The sequence below is a fragment of the Chrysochloris asiatica genome, unplaced genomic scaffold (assembly GCF_000296735.1).
Source record: "Chrysochloris asiatica unplaced genomic scaffold, ChrAsi1.0 scaffold00157, whole genome shotgun sequence".
NCBI lineage: Eukaryota > Metazoa > Chordata > Mammalia > Afrosoricida > Chrysochloridae > Chrysochloris > Chrysochloris asiatica.
The window spans coordinates 545376-554915 of NW_006408675.1; the positions used below are offsets into that span (position 1 = coordinate 545376).

Here is a 9540-nt window from a genome sequence, read left to right on the forward strand (position 1 = left end):
GTTCCTTCAGGACAAACACCCCTCTAAGACTGAAACTCAAAGGGAATACATAAGCAAGCATGTAAGCTTGCTGGCAACCACACTGGTCTACTGGTGAGTGGAAGAGTGGGAAAGGCAGCAATGAAGAAATGGGCTGAGTTCAACCACATTCCATTGACTCCCACTGACCTGGAGATGAAAGAGAAAAGAGAAAGGGCTGGTTGGTCAAAAGTGTGGTGAGACCTGGGGACACTTCAGCCCAGGGACAAGGACACAGCCACAGAGGGCTAGAACTGAGAGTGAAGCATCCAGCTGATAAGAAACGAGGGGAGATGCACAAGAACACCCAAACTTGCAGACAGTACCCATTTGACCTAGCCTTGATGACTCGATAATCAAAACTTGACTAGAGGAAGATTACAAAAAAAAAATTTTTTTTTTGGATAAAGGAAACAAGGGTAAATTGCTACAATTTGATGAACCTAACCTATACTCAGAGAGGTTTGTTGTTGTTGTTGTTATGTGCCATCGAGTCAGTTCCGACCCATAGCGACCCTGTATAGGGTTTCCGAGGGTGTAAATCTTTACGGGAGTAGAAAGCCTCATCTTTCAGTTACTCTAAATACCAACAAAGAGGGAAAGAGTCTTCAGATCAAGTATCAATGTTATCCCCTTTGTACACAGGGTAGATAGGGATGGGCAACTTAGACATTGGCGACCTAAAATGTTGTTGCTGTTGTGAAGTGCCGTCGAGTCGGTTCTGACCCATAGCGACCCTGTATAAGGTTTCTGAGGAATGGCTGGTTAGCTTGAACCGCCAACCTTGCAGTTCAAACAGCTTTGAAGTCTGGCGCATTAAACCACTGCGCTACACCAGGACTCCGCTACCTAAAATGAGGGGGCAATAAAGGCACAAAGTGACTGGCTTACAAGGTTTCAAGAGGGAGTTTAGTTTAAGAGTATGGGGGGAACGAAAAAGTCCCCACTGAACAGCTGTCATCTTGCCTAGATGGGTCTGGGGAAAAGAGATGGGGATAAGATTTGTATGATTCAACAGTGAATAATTGTTATTATGACTAATTGCAACTGTCATTATTATAAAAGTAGAAGATTTGTTACAAACATAGGGGAGTGGTTAGTCTTGCAGTCCAGATAATCTAAAGAAGCAGCGATGCCAGAGATGGAGACAGGGATCATAGAGTGGCTGAGGACTCTAGATTTATGGGAAGAGAGGGACTAAGAGCTGGTGGCCAGGAGGCAGACTTGCAGAATGTGCCTTTTGGAGGTGTAAATTATTATATATGCCTGAGTGGTTTTTTTTTAAAAAGTTAAAAGTGGATAGAGAGAAATACTGTTAACTGATGGTACATGGAGGGGATTATAATGATTGTAATGAAACAAGGTGTATGATCTGTTGAATGTAAAACTGATAATCTGCCCTGTAAAGTTTCACTCAATCCATAACAAAAACCTTAAAAAAAAAAGGTATTTTCAATGAAGAGTCACTGGTCTTGTAAAATTCTATCATGTGATCTCCAGCATCATTTCTATCACAAAGTCTGAATTTTCCAATGACTGATCATTCCTCTTTATTTCCAACCTTTGCATCCCAACTGCCAGTAATTGTCAATACAGCTTGGTTACATGTTGGATCAATTTCAGACTGAAGAAGTAGGTAGAATTCTTTTGTTTCATCATCATTGGCTTTGTTTGGTGTGTAAATTTGAATAGTATTTGTATTAACTGGCTTTCCTTTTAGGATTATGGCTATTATCCTATCAAAGACAGCACTGTACACGTCAAGATAGATCTTGACATGTTCTTTTGGATGATGAATTTAACATCATTCTCCTTCAATTTGTCATTCGTGGCAGAGTAAACCATGTGGTTGTCAGATTCAAAATGGCCAACACCAGTCCATTTCAGCTCACTAATACCTAGGATATTGATGTTTATGCATTCATCAATATTTTAAGGCGTTTAGTGTGGTGCAAAAGACAAATTATTTTGTCTTTATCTCTTGTTCCATATTGCTTTATACATGCATTGTATGCAAATCTTAATTATACTGCTATATACATCCTTTCTTAGTTACTTCTTTATGTTTATTATCCTTCACCTCTAGTCATATCTACTGTCAGTTTTTACTCAAAGGAAGCTAAGCTGTGAAGAATGTCAGGAATTCTTATAATACTAGGTAGCTTAAAACTAGTATTATGAATTTTAGTAAATGAAAAAGTTACATGATCTCAACAATCAAAAACTCTGGTGAGATCTAGCATTGAAAAATTGGAAAATTAAGAAAATTATTCCATTTACCTTAGCATTTCAAAGGAAAAAATAACTAGGATAATTTTACCAAGTAAAGATTTGTAAACTGAAAACCATGAAACACAGCAAGAAAAAAAAAAAAAAAAAATTTAAATATGGCCTAACTAAATGGAAAGACATTCATGTTAATAGACTGGAATATTGAACACTGTTAAGAGGTGAATACTACCCAAAGCAATGTACAAATTCAACAGAATCACTATCAAAGTCTAGCACATAAATTTTTTTATAGTAATGAATAGGCTAATCCTTCAATTTATATGGAACTGCATAAGATCCAAAGTACCCAAAACAACCCTGAAAAAAAGGATAAAATAGTAGGATTCACACTTCTGAACACAATGACACACATACATCAATGAGATTGAACTGAGAGTTCAGAAATAAACCCATACATCAATGGTCAATTGATTTCAGGAAGAGTACAAAGACCATTCAAAAATATCTGTCTCTGACGTGAAACCCTTAACTTACACTTTATATAAAAATTAACTCAAAATGTGTATGTGGTATTCTTACCACATACACAAAAATTAATGTTTCCAAGCCAAACATGAAAACTATGTATTATTCAATAGTTTCTACTATCTATACTTACAGTTACCTCCATAAGAGAAACTAACTAAGAACTTAATAAACAAAAAGCTATCAAAATAAACACCCAGACTCTTTGGAAAGTAAACAACACATAAAAAACAAGCATATAGTAAAAGGGATGCTTACAATTGATAATACATTCAAAGCTTCTTCTTGTTTCATCTCCTGCATAGGAATATCTGTGTTTGAGGGCTGATATTCAACAGTAGCAACACATGTGGTGTCTGGGACATTCACGGTTATTTCAAGCTGTCAAAATGAAAAGTTTTATTATAACCAGTTAGTAAAATTTCTCCTTAATTATTCCGTTTAGTTTTTGGCATTCCACTAGGTTCCAAACAGACCATATTTACTTTAAATAATGACTCATTCAAATTCTAGTAATAGCTAAAGAAGAAATGATGATCTACTAAAAGTAAAAGGAAGTAAGTTCAGTGTTGAGGATTCAAAACAAAAAACATATCTACCTCTTCCATTGTTTCCTCAATCTGTGTTGCAACAGGTTCAGGAGATCGGAGACCAAGGGGTACAAAGACTGGAGCTTTGTTTACTTCTTCAGGAGCAAGATGACAGCTTTCTTCTTCATAGTCAGAAGCAAAATCTTCAGCATCATCTTCTTCTTCTTCCTGGGAAGCCCGAAGAGTCACCAGCACAGCCTTCGTAGCTCTAGGTTCCCTCTTTGAGCTCTTACCCCGATTTCGCTTTGATCCACGCCCTTTGGCAACATTTGGTTTGCTCTTTCGATGTATTCTTCTTTCACTATGATCAGTCTCAAATGCAGAGGCAGAAGAGATAGCCGTTCTTCGATCCAACACAATTTTGGAGTAATTTGATTCTTTTAACAGCTGTGGATTGCTGGATAAGTTTAATTAAAACAATATGGCTATTATACACACAAGGATACTTTTTATAGGAAGTCAAACCATTAGAGTAAAATCCCACATTAAGGCATTAAAACAAAAACCCTCCACACATTTTTACAAAACATTATGTGCTGAAGAGAAAAACTTACTACTACTACTACACAATTTTTCATTCAGTGTTAGTTCATTATCAACCTAGAAATTTTTCCATCATAAGTTTTTAATTGTGGGCTCTTTCTATGTAAGTAAAACTGTAAATAAAAATTTTGATTATAGGCTTTCAGGAGATGGGGGCAGACGGGATGGTGAGTTTCTGTTTGGAGACATGAAAAAGTGTGGAAATAGACAGTGGTGACGGTTGTACAATGATGACAAGGTAATTAATGCCATATTATACTACATATGTGCATACTATTATCAGGTGTCGTAGAGTTGGTCCCCACTCATAGTGACTTTAGCACAACAGAAGGAAACACTGATTGGCCTTGCACCAACTTCAATGGGCTATGATGAGCTACACTGAGTCCACTGCTGCGGTCACTACGTCAATCCACTTGTTAAGGACTTTCTCTTTTTTGCTGACTCTCCACTTTAACAAGTATGATGTACTTCTCCAGGGACTAGTGCCTCCTGATACTATATCTTAAGTATGAAGATGAAGTCTGGCCATCCTGGCTTCTAAGGAACATTCCAGCTGTACTTTTTCCAACACAGATATGTTTGCTCTTTTGGCAGTCCCCAGTACTTGTAATATTCTCCTCCAAAAACATAGCTCAAGTGCATCGATTCTTCTACAATCTTCCTTTTTCACTGTCCACCTTTCACATGCATATGAAATTATTGAAAAGACTCTGGCTAATGTAAGGTATACCTTAGCACTCAAACTGACATCTTTGCTCTTTAACACTTTGAAAATGACTTGTGCAGCTGATTTACTAATGCAATACATCTAATTTCTTAACTGCTGATTCCATGAGTGTTGATGGTTGATTCTAGAAAAATGAAGTCTTTAATAACGTCATTCTTTTCTCCATTTACATAGACACTATTTATTGGTACAGTGGTGAGGACTTTTGTTTTCTTTACATTGAAGTGCAACCAATACCAAAGGCTGTGGTCTTTGATCTTCATCACTAAGTACTACAAGCTCTTTGCTTTCAGCAAGCAAAATTGCATCATATACATATCACAGGTTGTTAATAAGTCTTCCTCCAATCCTGATGTCACACGCTTCTTCATATAATCCAGCTAACTAGAATATTTGCTCAGCCCATAGACTGAGTAAGTATGGTGAAAGAATACAACCCTAGAACACACCTTTCCTAATTTTAAACCACACCATGTCCCCTATTCTATTAGAATAACTGACTCTTGGTCTAGTCATAGGTTCCTTATGAGCACAATTAAGTGTTCTAGAATACTCATTCTTTGCAATGCTGTCCACAGTTTGTCATGATCTGCACAATCAAAAGCCTTGCATACACAATAAAACACATATAAACATCATTCTGTTATTTTCTTTCAGCTAACATTCATCTGATATTAGCAATGATATACGGCTTGAACATCTGTCAGTGCCCTATCAATGTACTGTTGCAGCCATTTTTAAATTATCTTTAGCAATATTTTATCTACATGTGGTATTAATGATATTATCTAATGATTTCTGCATTTTATTCTGTCACCTCTTTTTGGAATGCGCACAAATATGGATCTCTCCCAATCAGTTGACCAGATAACTGTCTTCCAAATTTCTGAGCGTAGATAAGTTGAGTGCCTCCAGTGATTCATCAGTTTGTTGAAAGACTTCAATTTGTATTCCATCAATTCCCAGAGCTTTGTTCTTTGCCAACAATGCCTTCAGTGCACCTTGGACTTCTTATTTTACCACTACGGACTCTTGATCATATATTACTACATGAAATGGCTGAACATCAATATTTCTTTTTGGTACAGTGACTCTGTGCATTCCTTTCACATTCTTTTGAAGCTTTCTGCACCATTCAATATTTTATCCAGAGAATCCTTCAATAATTCAAGTCGAGGCTTCAATTTTATGTTTAGTTCTTTTGGCTTGAGAAATGCTGAGTGTGTTTTTCCAACTGGTTTTCTCTCTCCAGGACTTTGAATATTTCATTATAGTATTAAACTTCGTCTTCTTGAGATGTCCTTTGAAATTTTCTGTTCAGATCTTTTACCTCCTCATTTCTTCCATTTGGTTTAATATCTCTATGCTGGAGACCAAGTTCCACAGTTTCTTCTGACATCCTTTTAGATCTTTTCTTTCTTTCTTGTCTTCTTAATGACCTTTTGCTTTCTTCCTGTATAATGTTCTTAATGTCATCCTACAACGCTTCTGGTCTTTGGTCTTCAGCATGTACTGCATCAAATCTTGAAATGATCTCTAAATTTAGGTGTGATATGTTCAAGGTCACATTGTAATGATATGAAACTTGTCTACCATCTCTTTCTACAGTTGTAGTCAACTTGATTTCTATGTATTCCATCTGGTGAGGTCCATCTGTACAGTTGCTTTTTATATTCTTTAAAAAACGTTTTTGCGAATAGAGAAATACTGTTAAGTGATGGTACATGGAGAGGATTATAATGATTGTAATGAAACAAGGTGTATGATTTGTTGAATGTAAAACTGATGATCTGCCCTGTAAACTTTCACTTAATCAACAATAAAAACCTCAAAAAAAATAAAGTTTTTGCAATGAAGAAGTCATTGGTCTTGCAAAAATCTATTATATAATCTCCAGCATTGTTTCTATCACCAAGACAGTATTTTCCAGCGACTGACCATTCCCATTTCCAACCAATGCTTTTCAATTGCCAATAATTATCAGTACATCTTGATCATGTGTTTAGTCAAATTCAGACTGAAGAAGTTAAATTTTGTTGTTGTTGTTAGGTGCCATCGAGTCGGTACCAACTCATAGCGACCTTATGCACAGCAGAATGAAACACTGCCCGATCCTGGCTTGTTGTTGCTGTTGTTAGGTGCCACTGAGTCAGTACCGACTAGCTTTAGTGCTTAAATTTGAACAACAGTTTTATTAACTGGTCTTCCTTGTAGGTATATGGGTATTATCCTATTATACACAGTGTTGTACTTCACCGTAGATCTTGAATTGTTCTTTTGGATGGTGACATTGTTCCTCTTCAATTTGTCATTTCCAGTATAGTAAGCAATGTGATTTTCAAAATCAAAATGGCCAATACCAGTCCACTTCAGCTCACTAGTGACTAGTATACCTATCTTTATACATTCCATTTCATTTTGACAACTTTCAATTTTCCTAGATTCATACTTCTTACATTCCATATTCTGATTACTAATGGATGTTTACAGCTCTTTCTCATTTTGAGTTGTGCCCCATCAGCAAATGAAGGTCCTGAAAGCTTTACTCCATTTACATCATTTTAAAATTTTAAACCCACAAAAGATAAAATTAGCCTAAATAGGTAAAACAAAAGAAAGTTTTAAGAATAGAATCAAAAGTAAGGAAAAAAAGGCCTGTCAATAAAAAACTATCTCCACTTCTCTTAACATGTCTTTTGTTTGTATGTTACACTGGTATGTTAAGGTAAGGCACCCCAAGACAATAGTGTGGTGCAGTAGTAATGGGTCTGCCAAAAGAAAGACTGGGAATCAAACCCACCAGCTGCTCCCGGAAATATTATGGAGAGAGGGACACTATGGTTGAAACCAACTCAATGGCACTTAGGAAAAAAGAATTCTGAAAGAACTTGTTAAATAAAGATTTACCTTGTTGGTTTACTGAGATACTTCTCTTCAATAATTGAAGACATGGAATTATCCCCGAGAGTTTCCTTTTCAACACTTCCTGATAGTCCCAGTTCCTTAGATTGAGCATCCTTTTTGGTTAAAAGAGCCTCTTGGGGATCTGCACAATCTGTTCTTGCTGAACTTTCCAGAGGTGTGAGCAGCTCGGTCTTTTTCTTAAATTTAAGAAGAAATAGCTCATGTTACCATGGAAACAATTTCTCTGTTGATTTGATTTGGTAGTTTGCCTACAGCTCTAAGATACACACAAACACACCTTACTTTCTAAATTTTTCTAATACTAGAAAATCAATTCATTTTCATGAAAAATTACATATACAAAAGACACTATATAATCTCTCCTTCGTGATACTGACAAAAGAGAGCTTAATGAGAAAATTTTTTTTCCAAACTTACTTTTAGGAGCTGCATATCAGATTCTCCTTGTTGCAGCAAATTATCTTCTGGCTTTCTTGCCTCCTGATCTGCTGTGTCTTTTTCTGTTCCTGGTTCCTTTCGCTTACTGTGTGCCCTTCTCACATTTGGCTTTGCTTTGTGGACTTGCCTTCTTACCAACTTGGCCGGAGTAGGAGCATAAGTTTTATGCTCCTCTCTGGAATAAAATACAAATCATGCTGAAGAGCAAAACTAAAGTTCCATGTTGGATTATTTTGGGCATAAAAGGATTCTATGCTCCAAGGACTAAAAAATTAACTATAAAACCACACATGCTGACATAAAATGGAGAACATGATTTTTTTTATTGTTTCCATTTTCTGGATGGCCTGGAGAATAGTTTCATAATATTCATCTATTTTTACTTTGAATTCTTGACTCTAGTGTCTGGTGCTTCAGAGAATATTAAGATTTGTATTTTAGGTAATTTTCAGAGAAATAATTCGGTACAAAGTTGTTAAAGGTGAATTTCATAAAGACACTTTTTTCTTTCCTGATTTCAAAATTTATTAAACACTTTCAGTGGTCAAAACAGCTTGATACTGGTACAATGAAAGATATATTGATCAATGGAACAGAATCGAGAATCGAAAATCCAGAAATTAACTCATCCACATACAGCTAACTGATTTCAACAAAGTACCTAAATATATTGCATGGGGAGGGGATAGTATTTTCTTCTTTTTCTTTAAGGTTTTTATTGTGGAATGAGTGAAAGTTTACAGGGCACATCATCAGTTTCACATTCAACAATTCATATAACTTGTTTCGTTACATTGATTATAATCCCCTCCATATACCATCAGTTAAAAGTATTTCTCTTTATCCACTTTAGCTTTTTTTAAAAAAACACACAAACAAAAAAAACCCACTCAGGCATATATAATAAATTACATCTCCAAAGGGCATATTCTACAGGTCTGCTCCTGGCCACCAGTTCTTAGTCCTTCTCTTCTTAGTTGATGAATCTAGAGCCCTCAGCCGCTCTGCCTCTCCATGCCCCGATCTCTGCCTCCATCTCTGGCGCTGCTGCTTCTCTGGATAAGCTCCCACATTCTATTAGTGCGTTCCTCTCTTGATGGTCCTAGGGTCCTCTGTCTCTGGACTTTAAGATTAACTACTCCCTTTGTTATAAAACTTCTACATTTACAATTGTGACAGTCGCGATTAGTCACGATAAGTTATTCACTACTGAATCTTACAAATCTTATCCCTATCTCCTTTTATCAGACCCATCTAGACAAGATGATAACTATTCAGTGGGGACTCTTTCTTTACCCCCACACTCTTAACTAAGCTCCCTCTTAAAACCTTGTAAGCCAGTCACTTTGTGCCTTTAATGCCCCCTCATTTTAGATAGCCAATGTCTAAATTGCCCGTCCCTATCTACCCTGTACACAGAGCAGATAGCACTGAAACTAGATTTGAAGACTCTTTCCCTCTCTGTTGGTATTTAGCGTAACTACTGCTCTGAGTATAGGTCAGGTTCATAATGAAGATGTATCTTCTGTCACTGTAGCT

At 36.5% G+C, this 9540-nt stretch overlaps 1 protein-coding gene across 1 annotated transcript in view; it reads right to left on the reverse strand.

The window, feature by feature from the left end:
- BDP1 (B double prime 1, subunit of RNA polymerase III transcription initiation factor IIIB) overlaps positions 1-9540 on the reverse strand; it is a 148939-nt gene that overhangs the window by 40655 nt on the left and 98744 nt on the right. The window contains exons 24-27 of the mRNA XM_006870989.1: positions 7981-8176; positions 7546-7739; positions 3375-3762; positions 3046-3156 (exon numbers count right to left, since the gene is read on the reverse strand). Of these exons, the coding sequence (XP_006871051.1) occupies positions 3046-3156; positions 3375-3762; positions 7546-7739; positions 7981-8176 (889 nt within the window). The remainder of the gene's footprint in view (positions 1-3045; positions 3157-3374; positions 3763-7545; positions 7740-7980; positions 8177-9540) is intronic.